Source organism: Aythya ferina, assembly GCF_964211825.1.
Source record: "Aythya ferina genome assembly, chromosome: 3".
Lineage (NCBI taxonomy): Eukaryota > Metazoa > Chordata > Aves > Anseriformes > Anatidae > Aythya > Aythya ferina.
In genome coordinates, this window is record NC_140298.1 from 61,936,974 (window position 1) to 61,957,337 (window position 20,364).

Consider the following 20,364-nt stretch of genomic DNA (forward strand, 5'->3'; position numbering starts at 1 on the left):
ATGCCTGGGGAACCGAGGCTGCTGGAAGACAAAAAGGAGAATGCGATAATGCAGCTGAGCAGCAGCTTTTTCCTTTTTTTTTTTTTTTCTTGTAATTTTTTTTCTTGTAATTTCGTGCCTGCTGGACACAATGCAGTCACAGAGAAAGTAGGGCTGTCTGTTAAAAAGTTCCTTTGTCCTAAGCACATGTACCAGGGCGTAAATAAAGGTTGGATCTGTATTTTGAAGCAGAGAAGAGGGCAGAGGGAACCTTCAACGAGGAACGTATCAGGCTTGGCCCATTTGAAGAGAAGAGCTTAGACTGAATTTTGGGTGGTTGTAGTTTAAGGCAGAAGGAGGAAGATTGGACCATTGTGTGTAAGTCTAGACTCTGCTTGGAGGTAGGTGTGGGAAATCTGCCGTGTTATCTGAAACCCAAAACATGGTATCTGTGTGATGCTACCCACAGGTTTGGATGTTCAATGCACAAAAAAATATGTAAAGGGACAAACCTAAAACTTCTCCCATTTATACAGCCAGTTGAGGGCTACATGTTGAGGCACATAATGCCCTCAGGTCCTGAAGAAGGAGGATTGAACCTGGATGTCAGGTGTCTGTAGTAAATCTCTGTAACCAAGAATGCTTCACTGCTGCTGTCTCCTTGCATGCACTGCATTCTCCCAAGGCAGCTGAGAGCAACGCACTGTAGTAGCCTTTTTTTTTTTACATTTCCAAACATTTGCCACACTTTTTCTCAGTAGCATAATGCTGCATCAGAAATAGAAAAACTCACCTTGTCCCGGAGTTTCCTCTCCTTCCGCTCTTGCACAGTGGTCAGGTAATTCACGGCCGCGTATTCCAGCACTGAGAGGAAGACGAACACAAAACTGACCCACAGGTAAATGTCCACTGCCTTGATGTAGGAAACACGGGGCATGGAGGCGTTCACCCCCGTGATGATCGTGGACATGGTCAGCACGGTGGTGATCCCTGGGAACACAGCAGCAGAGAGATCGTAAGGTGTGATCAAACTTGACTTTTCATCACAAATACAGCTGCCATTACAATTTCCCGACATCTTAATTGACCTTGGTGCTAAAAGTTCTGCTCAAGGCAGTGCCCACATCTCAAAAAGCCATGGCCCAAACCTTCAAGTTCCCTTTCAGTGATGTCTCAAGGCAATGGATGCTGTTTCTTGTGGCCCACTGCTGTCTCTGTTATGTCTGTTCCCTCTCCACTGAGGAACACAGCTTTAACAATAAATAAAGCCCTGAGAGGTGTTGCTTGGAACAAATGGAAGCCAGCTTGGACTCAAAGTCTGCACATGTACTAATTGCACTTTGCTAAAGGCAAAGCTTCCTCTTTAGAAGAGCTAAGTCCATAACATAGTTCTGCTCCCGTGGTGACTCCTCTGGCATCTGTCTGAAGGGTGCTTCAGAAGGGAATGCTGTACCCCTCACGCTGCACTGCAATCTTATTTAACAAGTTAAAGAATGCAGCTTGACTTGCTATATTACCTCCACCCTCTCTCCTCAATAAAACTCAATAAACTGAAATTTTTCAGGGCTGCTAACAGCGATTTTCACCTCTTTGCTCACTGAAGTCTCTGAAGGATACCAGCACTTTGGCTCTCTGTGTCCCACGTATCTGCTAACAGCAATAAGACAAGAGCGTGACATTTGCTCCCTGATTTGCACCAGGTGCAGCTGACACTCGTGAGAGCATGGAAAGCAATTCTCTTGGCACTGCAGGGCAAACGGAGAGAGGTACCCGGGCCAGTTCCTCCTCCATGGGAGGAATGTGTGACACAGCTGTGCCACTAGGCAGTGCAGGGGCATGCATAGCACAGGTGATTTTGTCTTGATGGCCAAGGCCACAACTGCATGGAACTGCCTCTTAGGTGTGCTGAGTCCAAAAATGTTTTTACCTAAAGGGACTCTGGCAGGAACTGCTCGGCGATCGATCCAGAAGGATACCCAGGACAACATGACCATGAGAGTGGCAGGGAAGTAGGTCTGGAGCAAGAAGAAGAAGATGTGTCGGCGCAAGGTGAAGTTGATGTAGAGGCGATTGTACCATCCTGTAGGACAGGGAGAAGGAAACACAGAAGTCGCACCACACCAACATCAAGCTACTTTCAGATAACGTGATGTACCAGGGAAGCAGCGCCACGTTTGCTTTTAAGAAAACAATTAATAACCACAGATTGTTGCAGTTAACAGAAACAGACTCACTGAACCAACTATCAAAGTATCTCAACAGGATCAGACCTTCAGAGAATATAATATAGCCTGTACACTCAGGGACTTGAATTAAGGCCTTGTATGATCTTGAGGAGGTATTGCCTTTCAAGACTACCACACCACAAAGATGTACGTCTCTGTCAGGGATACCTGACATCTTGCAGGGGACACCTTGGCACAGAAAAGAGGTGGGTCTGGTGGGACCCACGAGGACCTCCCAATGGACAGTTCTCCGCAGCCAAGGCCAAGAGCCTTCAACCCTGCCCCGCGGCCTGCTCTCTGCCAGGCCCTCAGGTACCCACCTGTGCTGCTGTAAAAGGCGAGCTTTGTTGTGGTGTGAAACTCCTGGATCAGGAACTGGGACAGAGATATCCTCTCATCTGTTTTTAGGGAGTCATTCCCATTCTTCCAGTAGAGCATGAGGTCATCTTCGGTGTAGGCATCTAAGGGAGCAGAGCAAACCTCAGTGCAGTGCACTGAACCAGCCACTACTGCACCTACAGCCCAGGTGTAATAAAAACTGTATTAAAACAGAATTAAGATTATAATTCCATATTGCAAATTTAAGAAGGAGAAAAAACTCCTGAAAAGCTAGAAGTTTAAAATGCCTCTGTATAAAATACAGAGGACAAAGGAGCCACCTGTGGGGATAAATTGGGTTTCTATCACATAGATACAAGGAACGTAAAGAGAAGGTGATTAATACCACTGCCCCGTCATGTTTTCTACACCACAGATGAACAGGGAGGTGCACAGGGAGGGCATAGGGCCTTATATTTATGTGTTTAAGATCTGTGGTGCAAGAAGGTACCTGGGCAAGGGGGTGCTGCTGGACACCACCAACCTACAGGCAAGTGTCCTGATGCCCTCTGAGGATGGGTTGGCAGCAGGGCAGCCTGGCTGGCTTTTAGGGACACTGGCAAAATGGTACTCAGCTGGCACTTGCAAACACTGCTTTGTTGCAAAAATTGTCTAATTCTAGTGGAAAAATTCGGGCAGGGAGTTTTTGTCAGTGTTGGAGCTCACTGGCTTTGGTTAGAGCTCTCACAAACGTGGCAGCTGCTTGTTGATATAATTAAATACACCACGGGGTGCAGCACTTGACTCCCCTGTGCCTGCACTTTACTTACAGCTTTCAATCTCCAGGGAACACGTCTGTGTGTCCAGGGGAAAGCGACTGAAATCCATGTTGCACATTGCTGTTACTGTAACTCTAGGAATAATTAAAAAAGAAAAATCATTAAAAACTTGACTTCTCATGTGACTGAAAAGTAGTAAAGCTGCAGGTTTGTTTTTTAAGCAACTACCTGGCCAGTAACAGTCCACTGAAAATAAATATCTTCCATTCAGCTAAAACCATGCCACTGAAGTTAAAGCCGTTTTTTTTTCTTCTCAGTAAACCAGTGTTAGCAAAGGGGGCTAGAGAGTTAGGCCACAATGAACTGCTACTAGAGGGCATAAATATTGGAGATGAAAATGGGAAAGGACAGAGAGTGCACTTTATCCCTTTTGTCTGTCAGCAAATACCTCTCTGCAGAGATCTGTACTTTCAATAGATGCTTTGTATTATAAACTAACTTAGGTTTATCAAAGCCATCCTAGTGGTGTGAAGGATGCACGTGGATTTCTCCATGCCCCACGATTTCCAGCAGCTCAGTGAAAGCCCGGTGGTCACCCATGGGTGCCAGCCACCAGAGGGCACAGGCAGTGCCTCGGCTTCGGGCTGGGGCTGGCGAGCAACCGAGATGGCTGACATGCTCTGCTCCATACATCAAAAGCTCTGCTCTTGCTACAGTCTGATTATGTCATTTTTAATGGCATTATTTTGTGTTTGCACTGGAAGCTACCATAAATCTTGACTCAACTGGCTTGAACTCGGGGAAGCAAACGAAAAGAAAAACGTAAATTGTAATGGGGAGAGACTTAATGAGTTATAACAGGGTTAAAGATAGACAGACATCTGCCACATAACGATAAAAACAAGATGCAGCCCCTTATGTTAGCAGTCTTTCTCTGTGTGTGGATTCACAGTGATGTTGCTTTCCTATCTGTGTTTTGTCTCAGAGTCAAACTGCTTGGCACAGATTTGTTGCTTAGGTGCCAGCGAGGTCTACAGCGTTTTCCAAGAAAACAGAAGACAACGTCTGGCAAGAACCTTAAAAAGGCAGACACCAAGGGAAAAAACAAAATATACAGTCATTTAGCAATGACCTGTTTGCTGCTAAGTATTCATACATGTACTTCCCCAGCATCCATAAAGCACTCCAACGTGCAGTCACAACCGAATAAATTAAAGTGCTGTTGTTTGCTATTCAAGATGTTCACTGTTGTTTTGTGCAGGGCAGTTATAAGTGAGCTGCTTAAGCACAAGTCTGTGTGTGGCAGTGTCTGAGTAGTTCGATATTCTTTTTGCATCTTTGTCAGACAGATAAAATGCTTTCAGTGCCAATGACTTGTATCATGCAGCTAAATGAGAGAGTGTATAGGCATGTGTGGTACAGCTGAATGTTACATTGCTTTATTAAATCATTTTGTTATCATACTAAGGACCTGAGCAAACTTTCCAAAGGCCTGAGGAGCACCTGAACCTAGTCAAACATGCTGGGTGAAGAAAAAAGCTTTAATAATGAGAAGGCTGACACTGCCCAGGCTGTGACTCGCGGTGAACAGTATGATAAAAAATATCATAGAACAAGAAAATTCCTGTCACAACGATACCCCCAGGCCTGGCAATTTCTTGTACTGTTTCCTTTCATAAAAGGAAACATGTCTTGGTAGGCTGAGGAGCTGAGGAGGCTCAGCTCTGCCCCTCACGAAGGATGTTGTCTAACATGCCCTTAAGGGCCTCCACAACCATCCCAAGCAGCACATTCTGCAGCCTTGTCATTAGCTGAAGTTAACTCCATGCATCTTGGTGCTCCTGACCCCCCTCTCAGCCAGATTTTCCTTCCTTTTTCGTCCTTCAGAATATGCTGTCTAGCTGCTGTTTGGTTTATTTATCACATATTTTGCTTTTTCTTTGCTATGGAGCTGATGTTGACAGTCTTGCATCAGACTGTTGTACAGCAATTTTCTCTCTCGTGGGTTTTTATGGGTCATTTGGCAGTACTTGTTTTCTAACTGAATGGAGCTGCAGACAGGAAAAGCTGCAGCACTGATTTTAGTTTCTTCTGGAGATGGACAGATGCTCCTCACTTAGCACCTCCAAGCGTGAAAGTAACAGTTAGAAAGAAAAAAATCCTGTTTTAATACTCTTCAGACTTCTGGTCAGCAATGTTCAGCTCTTTACTGAGACATCTGTTTTGTGTTTGAAACTTGAGATCAGTGCTGTGGAAAAAAGGGAAGGGAAGGGAAGGGAAGGGAAGGGAAGGGAAGGGAAGGGAAGGGAAGGGAAGGGAAGGGAAGGGAAGGGAAGGGAAGGGAAGGGAAGGGAAGGGAAGGGAAGGGAAGGGAAGGGAAGGGAAGGGAAGGGAAGGGAAGGGAAGGGAAGGGAAGGGAAGGGAAGGGAAGGGAAGGGAAGGGAAGGGAAGGGAACTTGTCACTGCATGTGCTGAAGGATGCTGTGTTTTGCTGTTTATCATAAAGCTAAACCTGTGTTCAGTACGATTTATACTTCTTCATAATTATCTGTAAGAATAGTAATTACACATTTTGCTAGGCCCAGAGACTGTTACAGAGTGAAGGTGAAGGGATCCTGGGGGCAGGAACCAGCAATGCTGGCACAGAAATTGGCTTCATGTGAGGGCCAGTTGTCCTCCCTGTGGTACACATGAGCATTTTTTCTTGTGACGAAGGAAGGGGCCTGTTCTTCCTGTTGTTGGTGGCTATCCAATGCATTCATACTTGTAATTTTTTTTAGTGTGAAGTCATGCAAAAATGAAACACGGGAATCGATTAAAGCACTTTCCATTCCACACCACTAATAGCTCACACTGACCGAGTGCAGTTTTACCTGAGGCTATAAAGTACCTTCCCATCTGGCTGGACCCGCAGCATGACGTTGTCCGTGGTGGTGTCGTGGATGAAGGAGCGCTTGGAGTGCACAAAGAACATGTCAGGGACCCAGATCTTCTTCACCAGCCGGCCGTCAAATGTCATGCTCTGGTTGTTGGTGCTGGGGAAGGACAGCCTCTCGTCTTTCCAGTAGTGTCTCAGGTAGAGCGTCATGGTGAAGTCCTGCAACAAACAGGTTCGTGTCACAGCTTATGCCCTATCAGCATCGCAATGATTTCTCTTCTCTGGTACACACTGCACAGTACAAAGTGCTGTTCCTGAGGGTTTGGGTTTGCTTTTTTACTTATTTCAAGGGAATCTCTCATGTACCTGATGATAAACTCAAGCACAAGTGTTTATAAGCATGCTTTCTTAGAGCGTAATGTAATATATTACCATAGTCTTTTAAATAAAGCTGCACGAGTTAAAAATAATTGATTCTGGCAATAAAACGTATTTTCCGTCATTATTTTGTCAATAGCCCAAGCTGACCCTGAATGATTTTTTTAAACCTCATGTGATACACAGCGCTTTCCCCATGTTGCTGTGAGTTGCAGCCTGATGGTACACGAGGGGCAGGACCACTATTCAACAAACAGAGGAAGTCCCTCAAAATCATAATGCTTTCTTAAAAAAAGGTGACTTTTGTTGTTGTTGTGGATTTAACCTGTGCAGAGTGCCAGCATCAGTCCTGCATGCCCCTGAAATACTGCTTTAGCATCAGCATGAGGATCCAGGACAGACTGACAAAGCCTTACACTGGTCCCCAGCACACAGCAGGGGTGACACAACTGCTAATGAGCCTAAGGCAGATTCTGGAGAAACTTCTGCCCTCTGAAAACTCCTGCCCTCTTATGAGCACACAGTTCCCAGTGAGATGGGTATCTTGTTGAAAGTAGTAACTGTTCTTTTGATGTGAGGGGACACTGAAATGGGTATTTCTGTTCTCATGGTGGTGCTGCCACATGAGAGAGACACTCTAATGAATTTTCCTATGCTGTTGCCCATTCTGCTGAAAGCAGAACTTACCAGTCTGAACCAGTGCAGATTTTAGGATGGCTACATGGCTTCTGGCTGGGAGCGAGCTGGGCCCTGACCACTTCAGAGCATGGTCAATGTGAAACCTCGTCTGCAGCGTATCAAAGTGCCCTAAACTTACCACATTAATTAGTCTCATCAGAGCTTTTATATGCTTTGACTTTGTAAGAAAATGTAAAAATCCAAATCCTTTGGGGGCAATTCTGGCAGTGTTGTATCATTTTGTCTTAGAGAAAAGAAAATGTCAGATTAGCTTTTATGCCTTCTGCTTCAAGACATTTAGAGAGATGAAATGATAGCTTCAGTCAGTGGAAGTAATTGTTGGCAGATTCAAGTCAAATAATGTGACCGGAAGGCTGCAAAGTCTCCATCCTTGGAGGCATTCAAGTCCAAAAGACAGAGCCTCAAGAAGACTGCTCTATCTGACCCTGCTCTCAGCAGAAGTTTGGGCTAAATTTTCTCCGTCTGTCCCATCCAGCTTCAGCCCTTCTGTGACGCTTACCATATCCACCTCAGAAATGCTGTCCAGACTTTCAACTTGGACATCCACCCCAACAGGAATTGCAGGGCCTGGAAAGAAAACAAGAATTGAGAAAGTATAAACTTGGTGATAAAAAGTAGTTCTCAGCCTCTCATATCTTAGAAATTAAATCAGATGTCCAGTCTGATATAGAAACAATAGAAAACTAATTACAAGTAGAAACGATTGTAATCCGTAACAAAAGCCTGCTAATAACAATCAAAATCAGTAATGAGACTGACCTACTCCTTTTATTGTTACATCCTTCAAAATTTCAGAGTAATGTCTCTAGTGCTAAAGGCTAGAGCTCACCAGAGGGATGCCTTGCAGAGCTCCCATTCACACAGAGAGCAGCAATGGCACAGCTAAGGGGATGTGGGAGAGTTACTCCAGTTTTTTCCCTCACATCCTCTGCTCCCCTCTCAGGCTAATATCACCCCTGAGAACTGCTCCATGTACTTGGCTTTCACACCACTCAGTGCTCTGCTGTGGTGTCGTGGTTTAACCCGGCTGGCAGCTAAACACCACGCAGCCGTTCGCTCACCCTCCCCCCTCCCTCTCTGGGACGGGGGAGAGAAATGGAAAGTGAAGCTCGTGAGTTGAGATGAAGACAGTTTAATAAGACAGGAAAATAATAATAATAATAATAATAATAATAATAATACAATGATGATAATAGTACTACTACTAATAATATGTACAAACAAGTGATGCACAATGCAATTGCTCACCACCCGCTGACCGATGCCCAGCTTAACCCCGAGCAGTCCGGCCCCCTCCCCCCGGCTAGCCACCCCTATATATTGTTTAGCATGACGTCAGATGGTATGGAATACCCCTTTGGCTAGTTTGGGTCACCTGTCCTGGGTCTGTCCCCTCCCAGCTCTTACTGCACCCCCCCAGCCTGCCCGTTGGCAGGACAGAGCAAAGGCTGAGATGTCCTTGGCTTAGTATAAGCACTGCTCTGCAACAATTAAAGCATCGGGGTGTTATCAGCACTCTTCTCATTCTAAGCCAAAACACAGCATTCCACCAGCTACTAGGAAGAAAATTAATTCTGTGCTAACTGAAACCAGGACATCTATCCACCCCTTATTCCATACCATTTATGTCATGCTCAGGTTACACTCTTTTCCATACATTCTAATTAGTCACCTATAGTAATCATGGTAGTGATAACATACAGTATAATATACTATTTAACATGGTGCAATTCAGTTCATGGGCTATTCTCACCCAGTATTAAATCTCCTTGAGGTACACACCGGACCTCTCCGTTCTTTTGCATCACCCACCAAGTATATCCAGGTCCCTGAGCGAAAACAATTCCACGAATAGGTTTGCCTTTTCCTGAGGCAGGAGTAGCCCAGACTGTTTTACCCAGCATATTTTTCACATGCACTACAGGAACTTTATCCCCATCTACAGTACGTAACAGGTTTGATTGGGCAGGTCCAGCTCGGTTGGTAGATCCCCTAGTATTGACTAACCAGGTGGCCTTTGCCAAATGCGTATCCCAGTTTTTGAACGTCCCAGCGCCCATTGCTTTCAAGGTAGTCTTTAACAGGCCATTGTATCGTTCAACTTTCCCAGAGGCTGGTGCATGATAGGGGATGTGATACACCCATTCAATACCATGTTCTTTGGCCCAAGTGTCTATAAGGTTGTTTCGGAAGTGAGTCCCATTGTCTGATTCTATTCTTTCTGGGGTGCCATGTCGCCATAGGACTTGCTTTTCAAGGCCCAGGATGGTGTTCCGGGCGGTAGCATGAGGCACAGGATATGTTTCCAGCCATCCGGTGGTTGCTTCCACCATTGTAAGTACGTGGCGCTTGCCATTGCGAGTTTGAGGGAGTGTGATGTAATCAATCTGCCAGGCCTCTCCATATTTATATTTCAGCCATCGTCCTCCATACCAAAGAGGCTTTGACCGTTTGGCTTGCTTGATTGCAGCACATGTTTCACAGTCATGAATAACCTGTGCTATAGCGTCCATGGTCAAGTCCACCCCTCGATCACGAGCCCATCTGTATGTTGCATCTCTACCTTGATGGCCTGAGGTGTCATGGGCCCATCGGGCTATAAATAATTCACCTTTATGCTGCCAATCCAGGTCCACCTGAGCTACTTCAATCTTAGCAGCCTGATCCACCTGCTGGTTGTTTTGATGTTCTTCAGTAGCCCGATTCTTGGGCACATGAGCATCTACGTGGCGTACTTTCACAGCCAGGTTCTCTACCCGAGCAGCAATATCTTGCCACAATGCAGCAGCCCAGATAGGTTTGCCCCTACGCTGCCAGTTGTTTTGCTTCCATTGCTGTAACCATCCCCACAGGGCATTTGCTACCATCCATGAATCGGTGTAGAGATAGAGAACTGGCCATTTTTCTCGTTCAGCAATGTCTAAAGCCAGCTGAATGGCTTTCACTTCTGCAAACTGACTCGATTCACCTTCTCCCTCAGCAGCTTCTGCAACTCGTCGCGTAGGACTCCATACAGCAGCCTTCCATCTCCGATGCTTCCCCACAATACGACAGGACCCATCAGTGAACAGGGCATATTTCTTTTCATTCTCTGGCAACTGGTTGTACAGTGGGGCTTCTTCAGCACGACCCACCTCCTCCTCTGATGATATCCCAAAGTATTTGCCTTCTGGCCAGTCCATGATCACTTCCAATATTCCTGGGCGACTGGGGTTTCCTATTCGAGCCCGCTGAGTAATCAGTGCAACCCACTTGCTCCATGTAGCATCAGTTGCATGATGCGTAGAGGGGACCCTTCCCTTGAACATCCAGCCTAGTACCGGTAATCGGGGTGCTAGGAGGAGCTGCGCTTCAGTACCGACCACCTCCGAAGCAGATCGAACTCCTTCATATGCTGCCAATATCTCCTTTTCAGTTGGAGTATAGCGGGCCTCAGATCCTCTGTATCCCCGACTCCAAAACCCCAGAGGCCGACCTCGAGTTTCCCCAGGTTCTTTCTGCCAGAGGCTCCAGGTGGGGCCGTTCTCCCCGGCTGCAGTGTAGAGCACATTCTTTACATCTGGTCCTGTTCGAACTGGCCCAAGGGCTACTGCATGGACTATTTCCTGCTTGATTTGTTCAAAGGCTTGTCGTTGTTCAGGGCCCCATTCAAACTCATTCTTCTTACGAGTTACTTGGTAGAGTGGGTTTACAATCAGACTGTAATTTGGGATGTGCATTCTCCAAAACCCCACAACACCTAGGAAAGTCTGTGTTTCTTTTTTGTTAGTTGGTGGAGACATAGCTGTTATTTTGTTGATCACATCCATTGGGATTTGACGACGTCCATCTTGCCATTTTATTCCTAAAAACTGGATCTCCCGTGCAGGTCCTTTGACTTTATTTTGTTTTATGGCAAAACCGGCTTTCAGAAGGATTTGGACTATTTTCTTCCCTTTCTCGAAAACTTCCTCTGCTGTGTCACCCCACACAATAATGTCATCGATGTACTGCAGGTGTTCAGGAGCTTCCCCCTGCTCTAGTGCAGACTGGATCAGCCCATGGCAAATGGTAGGGCTGTGTTTCCACCCCTGGGGCAGCCTATTCCAAGTATATTGGACTCCCCTCCAAGTGAAGGCAAATTGTGGCCTGCACTCTGCTGCTAGAGGGATGGAGAAAAATGCATTAGCGATATCAATTGTGGCGTACCACTTGGCTGCCTTCGATTCAAGTTCATACTGAAGTTCCAGCATGTCCGGCACTGCAGCACTCAGTGGTGGCGTGACTTCGTTCAGGCCGCGATAGTCCACTGTTAGTCTCCACTCGCCATTAGACTTTCGCACTGGCCATATGGGACTATTGAAAGGTGAATGAGTCTTGCTGATCACTCCTTGGCTCTCCAATTGACGAATTAGCTTATGGATGGGAATCAGGGAGTCTCGGTTGGTGCGATATTGCCGCCGGTGCACAGTTGTGGTAGCAATTGGCACTTGCTGTTCTTCGACCCTCAGCAACCCCACAACAGAGGGGTCCTCTGAGAGACCAGGCAAGGTAGATAATTGTTTAATGCCCTCTGTCTCTAAGGCAGCAATACCAAAAGCCCACCGGAACCCTTTTGGGTCCTTGCAGTATCCTCTTCTAAGATAGTCTATGCCAAGGATACATGGAGCATCCGGACCAGTCACAATGCGGTGCTTTTCCCACTCATTCCCAGTCAGACTCACTTCAGCCTCCAATACAGTCAACTGCTGAGATCCCCCTGTCACTCCACAAATATAGATGGGCTCTGGTCCTTTATAGCTCGATGGCATTATAGTACATTGTGCACCGGTGTCTACTAAAGCCTTATACTTCTGTGCGCGTGATGTGCCAGGCCATCGAATCCACACAGTCCAATAAACTCGATTGTCCCTTTCCTCCCCCTGGCTGGAGGCAGGGCCCCCCTAATCCTGGTCAGAATCTTCCTCGTTTCTGTGTTTGAAGGACTGTCTGCTGGAAGTTGGAGCAGCAAACTTTTCGGAGAATCCCTTTTTCCTGATTGTTTTCTTTTGCAACTCACGTACCCGTGCCTCTAGGGTCGCGGTAGATTTTCCATCCCACTTTCTCATGTCCTCTCCATGGTCTCGTAAGTAAAACCACAGGGTGGCACGGGGTGAGTACCCACCATATCGTCTTCCTTGTGTGGGTGAACGCCTACCCCTGACAGCTGAGACACTGCTTTGTACAGGTGCGAAGGAGAATAATCTCTCTTCAAGTTGGTGAACCTTTTCAGAAAGTTTCTCCCAAGTGTTCTCCTTTGGTCGGTGGGCACTGGTTGGTTCAGGTGGGGAGGACAATAGATTCTCTTCAAGTTGGTGAACCTTTTCAGAAAGTTTCTCCACAGCTGAGACGCAGGCCTGTAAGGAAGAGGAGAGACTTTCTTCGTACTGCCGGAGTTGTTTAGCCGCTTCACCCACTGTGGGTTCCTCATCCTCTTTCCAGGCCATTATTGCCAATGAGCTGGCATATGATGATGGTGCACTCCGTACAAACTTCCGCCACATGGGTCGTGTACACTTGACTTCATCTGGATCTGTGGATGTTTGTTTGAGGTCTGGATCCTCATAAATCACTTCCCGTACGGCTAATTCCCTCAGGTACTGGATTCCCTTCTCCATAGTGGTCCACTTGCCTGGTAGACATAAAATATCTTCCTTGAAGGGATACCTTTCCCTCACAGCTGAGAGGAGACGCCTCCAGAGGCTGGTGGGTCGTGCTCCATCTGCAATTGCTTTGTCAATGCCGGCGTCTCGAGCAAGGGATCCCAGCCGCTTGGCTTCCCTGCCGTCTAATTCCACACAATTGGCTCCAGAGTCCCAGCACCGGAGCAGCCAGGTGACAAGCTGCTCACCTATACAGCGACCAAAATCTTTTCGCACATCTCGTAGCTCGCGCTCGTTTAGGCTTCGGGTAGTTACTGTTGCTCTTTCGGCATCCTCATCTTCCTCCTCCTGAATCCTTGACGGCCCAGCGTCGTCATCATCTTCGTCATCTCTATACTTAGTTTTGGCAGAAGCCTTACCTGGATTGGCAGAAGACTCTCTGCGTTCTAAACGACTTGAATTTCTATACCATATTTTCACCTTCTCTACAGGGGCAGCTTGCACTGCTACTGCTCGTTTCTCTGACTTTGTTACAGGGTCTGCCACAGGGGTTGGAATGCCCTCTGCAGGGTCAACTTGCACTGCTACAGCTCGTTTCTCTGACACGGCCACAGGAGCTGGAGCGGCTACAGGAGCTGGAGTTGGAGCTGGAGCAGTTGCAGGAGCTGGGACTGGAGCAGCAGTAGGAGCTGGAGCTGGAGCGGCTTCAGGAGCTGGAGCTGGAGCGGCTTCAGGAGCTGGGACTGGAGCAGTTGCAGGAGCTGGAGCTGGAGCGGCTGCAGGAGCTGGGACTGGAGCGGCTGCAGGAGCTGGGACTGGAGCGGCTGCAGGAGCTGGGACTGGAGCGGCTGCAGGAGCTGGGACTGGAGCGGCTGCAGGAGCTGGGACTGGAGCGGCTGCAGGAGCTGGGACTGGAGCGGCTGCAGGAGCTGGGACTGGAGCGGCTGCAGGAGCTGGGACTGGAGCGGCTGCAGGAACTGGGACTGGAGCGGCTGCAGGAACTGGGACTGGAGCAGCTGCAGGAGCTGGAGCTGGAGCGGCTGCAGGAGCTGGGACTGGAGCGGCTGCAGGAGCTGGGACTGGAGCGGCTGCAGGAGCTGGGACTGGAGCGGCTGCAGAATCCACCGTAGGGGTCACAGTGGCCGTTGGATCTGTCACAGGGTTTGGAGTGGCCGCAGGGTCTGTCACTAAGTTGACAGCAGTATCAATGGCAGCTCGATAGGCATGAGCCAGGCCCCAGCACGTTACAATGATTTGTGTTACTTTGGAACTGCCAGAATCATTACACCTTTTTTTCAAGCATTCTGCCAGTTTTTGAGGATTTTGCCACTGTTCAGGGGTGAATTTCCAACACACTGGGGGTGCCAACTGCTCTAGATGCCTGCCCATATCCACCCATACTCCCTGCCACCCACAACTATACTGCCTCCGGGCAGATCTCCGGATGAGCTTCCTAAGTAGTTGTTTAACTTTAAGCAGAACTTGAAGTGCATTCAGGAGGCAGAACAACAGGACTATGCTGGTCTGAGTATCCCAAGGATATTCAATATCTTGGAGAGCTATTGTAATAAACTCGGAGGATAAGAGGGTGGTGAAGGAGGAAGGGAGAGTGATCAAGGAGGGTACAGGGGTGGTGAAGGAGAAAGGGAGAGTGATTAAGTAAGAAAAATTATCTTCCCCTTTCCCCTCCACAGATTGACTCCCTAATGGAAAAAGGCAACAGATACAATTGCTAATAGTTTCCAAAATACAGTTTCCAAAGTATAGAATCGAAGATGTTACTGAGTACAAATACCAGGTTAGAGTCATGGCCAGATATTTCATCATCTCATAAGCCACTGATACAACACACAGTACCATAACGGTCTGAAACCAGGGCCCGGAGAGGATAAACAACATGACAGAGAGCACATACGGAAAATAACGTGCTATAATACTCAATTTGGAAAACAGGCGCAGCACAGTTGAGATTAAAGCAATCAGCATTATGACAAGTGACTATTAAGCAGGTCTAATACTTATACCAATTTTAGTTTAACACACTCTGGTCAGATCTGCCGTTATCTCAACCTTTCGAGCCCCACGTTGGGCGCCAAAAAGACTGTCGTGGTTTAACCCGGCTGGCAGCTAAACACCACGCAGCCGTTCGCTCACCCTCCCCCCTCCCTCTCTGGGACGGGGGAGAGAAATGGAAAGTGAAGCTCGTGAGTTGAGATGAAGACAGTTTAATAAGACAGGAAAATAATAATAATAATAATAATAATAATAATACAATGATGATAATAGTACTACTACTAATAATATGTACAAACAAGTGATGCACAATGCAATTGCTCACCACCCGCTGACCGATGCCCAGCTTAACCCCGAGCAGTCCGGCCCCCTCCCCCCGGCTAGCCACCCCTATATATTGTTTAGCATGACGTCAGATGGTATGGAATACCCCTTTGGCTAGTTTGGGTCACCTGTCCTGGGTCTGTCCCCTCCCAGCTCTTACTGCACCCCCCCAGCCTGCCCGTTGGCAGGACAGAGCAAAGGCTGAGATGTCCTTGGCTTAGTATAAGCACTGCTCTGCAACAATTAAAGCATCGGGGTGTTATCAGCACTCTTCTCATTCTAAGCCAAAACACAGCATTCCACCAGCTACTAGGAAGAAAATTAATTCTGTGCTAACTGAAACCAGGACATGTGGAAAAGACAGGGTGATGGACAGGGCTGCATTACAGCACACAGGTGTGTGCACTGAACCTGGGGCTCCCAGGGGGAGAGGTCTGGCTGTGACCTCGTGTTTCCCTCCTCCAGGCTTGGACTAGCCCCCCGCATACCTCTGGCAATTACAGTACAGGAGATCTGTCAAGATAAATAATACTCACATTAGTGGACTGCTATGAAACTGAAACCTTTTTAAATTAATTGAGCGTGTTAGTGTTTGGTATATTGAGCATTTAGCAATAAAACCTTCTTCCATCAGAGTATATAATGGTAGCCTGGATTTGAATGACCATCTGTCAGCCAGAAAGGGTAGATAAATTACAACATTCTCTAATCTACAGGCTGAAAGAAAGCGTGTTCCCCCTCCTCCTTTTTCCCTGAAAGCTTAGCTTTCTGTACAGCACAGCCACAAAACTGTGAGCAAGCATTAACACACAGCGGTCAAAATGTTTTATTTTGTGTTATAAATGACATAGCCAGGTCAGCAAGCACGGCACCTGATTTGATTGTGCATACAAATTGCCATATGAAGCCAGGTTTGTAGAATTTCCCTGTCATCCAGGAACACATGGAAGGTGTATTTGTAGATTTTGTCAGAAGAAAGTGCCACTGAATACCAGGAATATTAAATTGCCTCTAACTACTTTTCCATGAGTTTGACTAATCCATTTGTTCTCCCAAGGAAGAAGCTACTTTCCTGTACCTATATCCCTCCGAGTATGTCATGAATTCGCAAAAAAAAAATAAAAGTTAGAGATGGAAAAGGCTCTGCTTGTTGGCCTGACTACATGCTAAAAGAGAAGTGATAGTGTAAAATAGGAACAATGGCAAACATGCAGGTGTCATACCTCCAAAACCTGGTCTCATGCTGAAGTCATGGTCGTCTATTCGCAGCAGCTGTTCTGACTTTGTCAGTGGAGATTTGGTGATGTCAGGGCTTCGTTTCAGGATTGGGCTACTGGGAAGAGAGAAACTCAGGTAGTAAGTCTTGTGAGAAGTACACACCCACTTCAGTCCTAAAACCAGAACCTGCCTGGGTTCATTTACCCCTTAAGCTATAGCCAAGCGAGTGCTTGCAGTAGTTGGCATCATGTGATCACAAAACGCCCCCAAAACCAACACAGAATGCTTGGGCACCTGTGGCAGCTCTGGCACCCTGCGAGGACATTTGGCTTGTGTCTGTAAAATCGGCTGGGCTTATCACGCAGTTTGGATACAATCACTCACATGTATGGGCTGGAGAAGTAGTGCGCATGTGGTTAAGTGGGGAAATGAGAAGTAAGGAGGAAGTTTTCTGACAGTGATTTTTGACAGGCCAGGAATTAGGGAAACAATATATAAAATAAGCTACTGGCTGTTGCCCAGGAACAAAATGGAGATAGGCTGGGAACCAGGCCAGGAGGCAGGCCATCCCCTAACTGGGGATAAAATGATTAGCTCCTGCTCCAGATTTCTAACAGAGATAAAAAGGAGCATTAAAGACTAGAGTCTAGGATGGTCCTCACGGAAGCTGCTAGAGCTGCATTCAACAGTGAGCAGAGGGTGCTCTGCTCCTTTTCCAAATCCACTTCTGGGGTTGAAAAGCTCTATTTGGCTCCCCAGACCTTTGTCTGGGACAGAAGCTGCAGCACCTTTTCTGCTGCCCAGTCGTGTGAGGAGCCTTCCTGCGCTCCTAGCAGCCACACAGCAGCAGAGAGCTCACAGAGAGCTCCAGAGAGAAGGCTTGGCTGTTCCTTAGCTTGAGAAAAGATGCTATGTTCCAAGAGGCACTTGTCTGACTACGCAGAAGACACGTCAGCAATAGATTAAACAAACCCAGAAAAACAAAGAAAGTTGGCAGGGAATATTTTCCTGTGATAAAACTCGTCTTAAATGAGATTGCCTAACCATGCTGTACTTCTCATAGGCAGTTGGACCCGAAGAAACCAATACAACAATCTCATAGCAGGGACCAGAGGTGTTACCAGTGACTCCTCCCTGAAGCCCTGGGCTCTCTGAGACCTGGTCAGTCTCAATTTAGTAATTTCTATGAGTTACGAGTCATCTACATCCACTGATGAGTTCTTAAAGTCATTACTTACCCCTAATGCATTTTAAAAGGTGATCTCTGCTTCTACTTTATATTTGTTTAATTCAGCCTCTTCCCATGGCATTTTCCCCCTATTTTGCCCTTATTTTGTTAAATAAAAAGACAGGGGAGTGTTATTACCAGGTCACTGGCAAGACCTCAGACATTCAAGAGGATCATCAGTGCTCAGAAAGGCACTTTTCTTCCTGACATGAGCAGAGGGAAGGGCGAGCAGCGGGATGGAGAGCCATGCAGAAGGGCTCCATGCAGAGGGAAGGAGCACGGCACTGGCTTTTAGGGACTGAACATTTCTCCTTCTGTTTCACATGAGGTGATAAGCACACTTCACTGCTCCCTACTTTTATTTGTGCTCATACATGATGCATTTCATGGGCTACTTCCTTCCACAGTGCATACCTCCTCATCCTGGGGGACCTACACACTTCATGCCTTCTCACCTCATGTCCAGGCACATGCATTCGGCATATTGCCCAAATAGTCTATAGCTTAGGTAATTTGGGATGACTGACCAGTCCTACAACTATTTGCCTCTCCACTGTTTTGTGCTCTTCGTAACCTTGACTAGCAATCATTTCATGGGTTTTATCAACTACTAAAGATACTGAATAACAGCAGATGATAATGCATTTCTTCACATTTCTATTTTAAACTGCTTGCTCAGAAATAGTCTTACATCTGCAACGAGATTCTGAGACACCAACTCCCCTGTATTTAATCTGTTTACAGTGGATATGTTATTCATTTGCATGATACTACCTAGTGATAAGTTTTAGCCATATCTCCTGAGTCTTCATCAAATACTTCATGGGCACCTAACGCCACCGTATCAGCACTCTGGCCTTTGTCTTCCACATTTGTAACCTTCCTAAATACAGTTTAATTGGAAAAAAAATAATTAACCTTCCTAAAAAATAGTTTAATTGGAGATATAAGGGGAATATCTTTTAGGACTACATTTCACTTAACCTTTTACGTGTCCTTTTATATGAGTAAGAATGGCATTACTGAGAGGATATAAGAGGGCTTTTTGCATTCCCAGTCCTTATTCCTATGTGTAATGGCTGTGGTGGTTTTTGATTTATTTATATTTTCCTGTCACTGAACCCAGCTGTTCAGTTTTGAACTATGAATGTGATGCCCAGGGAGGTGGTGGAGTCACCATCCCTAGGAGTGTTCAAGGAAAGGTTGGACGTGGTGCTTAGGGACATGGTTCAGTGGGTGACATTGGTGGTAGGGGGATGGTTGGACCAGATGATCTTGGAGGTCTCCTCCGACCTTAGTGATTCTATGGTTCTATGGCTGTGATAATGGAAATCATTTTTGTTCATCTTAATTTTTTGGCCATACCTTTATTACAGTGGCTCATTCTGAAAATTTGTAAACTCCAATATGAGCAAAAAGCTGATAAGAGAAAATACTTTAATCTTGACTCGTGATTTTACTTTTTAATTTTTGGTAAAAATGTGAGAAAAAAATAATGTCGATGTCTGTTTTAAATAAAGTTGTTAAACCAATAGTTTTTATTTTGTTTTAAGAAACACTGCTGTTGTTTGGTTTTCTTTTTTTTTTTCTCCCTTTGAAACTTTCACATTTTCAACTTGGTGAAGAACCCAGAAATACAATCAGAATAGAAAAAAAGAAAATGCTCTGTCCTGCCAGAAATCATGTTTAAATTTGAAGTATTTTCCTTTCTGAAGATTAAAGCTATGTGTTGTTGTTTTTTTCCACTTCAAATTATTATTATTATTATTTTAAATTTTGCTTCTGTACAGAAAAAAAATCAAAACGTCTTTCAAGTAAAACAACTGGATTTGTCTTGAGCCTGGTAGGTCAGTTTAAATATAAGCTGGGGGGAGGGCTGTTCCCCAAAGTGATGCAATTTACAGTTTTTTCACTTCTGAAAAGGGAAATATACCCCAGAGGCGACAGTGGAAGTCAGGCTGATTGCACTGGAGGTTTGGAACTCTGCAGCTCTGAAGGAGGACGAGTTTGGGGGCTGTGCTGCTTCCCTGCACTGTCTGGACCAGGCCAGACAGCCCCAAATTGTTGGATGTCTGACCATGCCAGGCAGGCACCGGTGGCTGCAGTAGTGACCGGGGGCAGAGGGGATTATACGTGACCTAAATACTGCCCCGCGCCTGACACAAATCACGCAGCACTGCACTGCAAAGCCAAAGGGCTGCACAAAATGGCATCCAGCTCTGGCTCCACAAGGGGAGTTTGGCGTCCCCCCAGGCCTTGCTCGACCCCGTTAACAGCATGAATCCTACTTATGGCCTGTGTGTTAGACTCTTTACAGCCTCAGACGATTTTGCTTCCCTCTGCCTTCGCCTACCTGCCCTGCTTGTGCGCCTCGCCGTGGGCTTCCCGTCTCTGCCGCTGGGGCCGGCTGCAGTGAAACGACAAGAAAAGGGTGAGATGAAACAGCCTGGTTTTGGGACACCAACACACAGTTTAACAACATCAGGAGGAAAACATGGTTGGGTCTGTGGTGTTGTCTGTTGTAGCACAGGCTCTTACCTTGTCGCCAAAGGCCAGAAGAAATGGCTGCTCTGCCTGCTGCCATTTTGCTGGGAGAGGAGGGCAGAGCTATGGGTGGGTTGTGAGAGAAAACATTTTGGGGCATTTCTACCAGCAAAAGGGGCTTTGCCTCATCCAGGGAGCCCTGGAGGGCCCAGTCCCACCC

General features: G+C 46.6%; 1 protein-coding gene across 5 annotated transcripts in view; it reads right to left on the reverse strand.

Moving 5' to 3' along the window:
* Positions 1-20,364, reverse strand: part of GABRR1 (gamma-aminobutyric acid type A receptor subunit rho1) — a 39,308-nt gene that overhangs the window by 7,358 nt on the left and 11,586 nt on the right. Inside the window, exons 2-9 of one of the 5 annotated variants that reach the window (XM_084514342.1) lie at positions 20,014-20,067; positions 16,438-16,544; positions 7,756-7,823; positions 6,175-6,398; positions 3,353-3,435; positions 2,525-2,665; positions 1,907-2,059; positions 773-969 (exon numbers count right to left, since the gene is read on the reverse strand). In XM_084514342.1, the coding sequence (XP_084370468.1) occupies positions 773-969; positions 1,907-2,059; positions 2,525-2,665; positions 3,353-3,435; positions 6,175-6,398; positions 7,756-7,823; positions 16,438-16,544; positions 20,014-20,067 (1,027 nt within the window). Of the gene's footprint in view, positions 1-772; positions 970-1,906; positions 2,060-2,524; positions 2,666-3,352; positions 3,436-6,174; positions 6,399-7,755; positions 7,824-16,437; positions 16,548-16,636; positions 16,792-16,816; positions 17,745-20,013; positions 20,068-20,364 lie in introns of those variants that run through there. The other 4 variants (XM_084514341.1, XM_084514344.1, XM_084514345.1 and 1 more) reach the window with 4 other exon arrangements.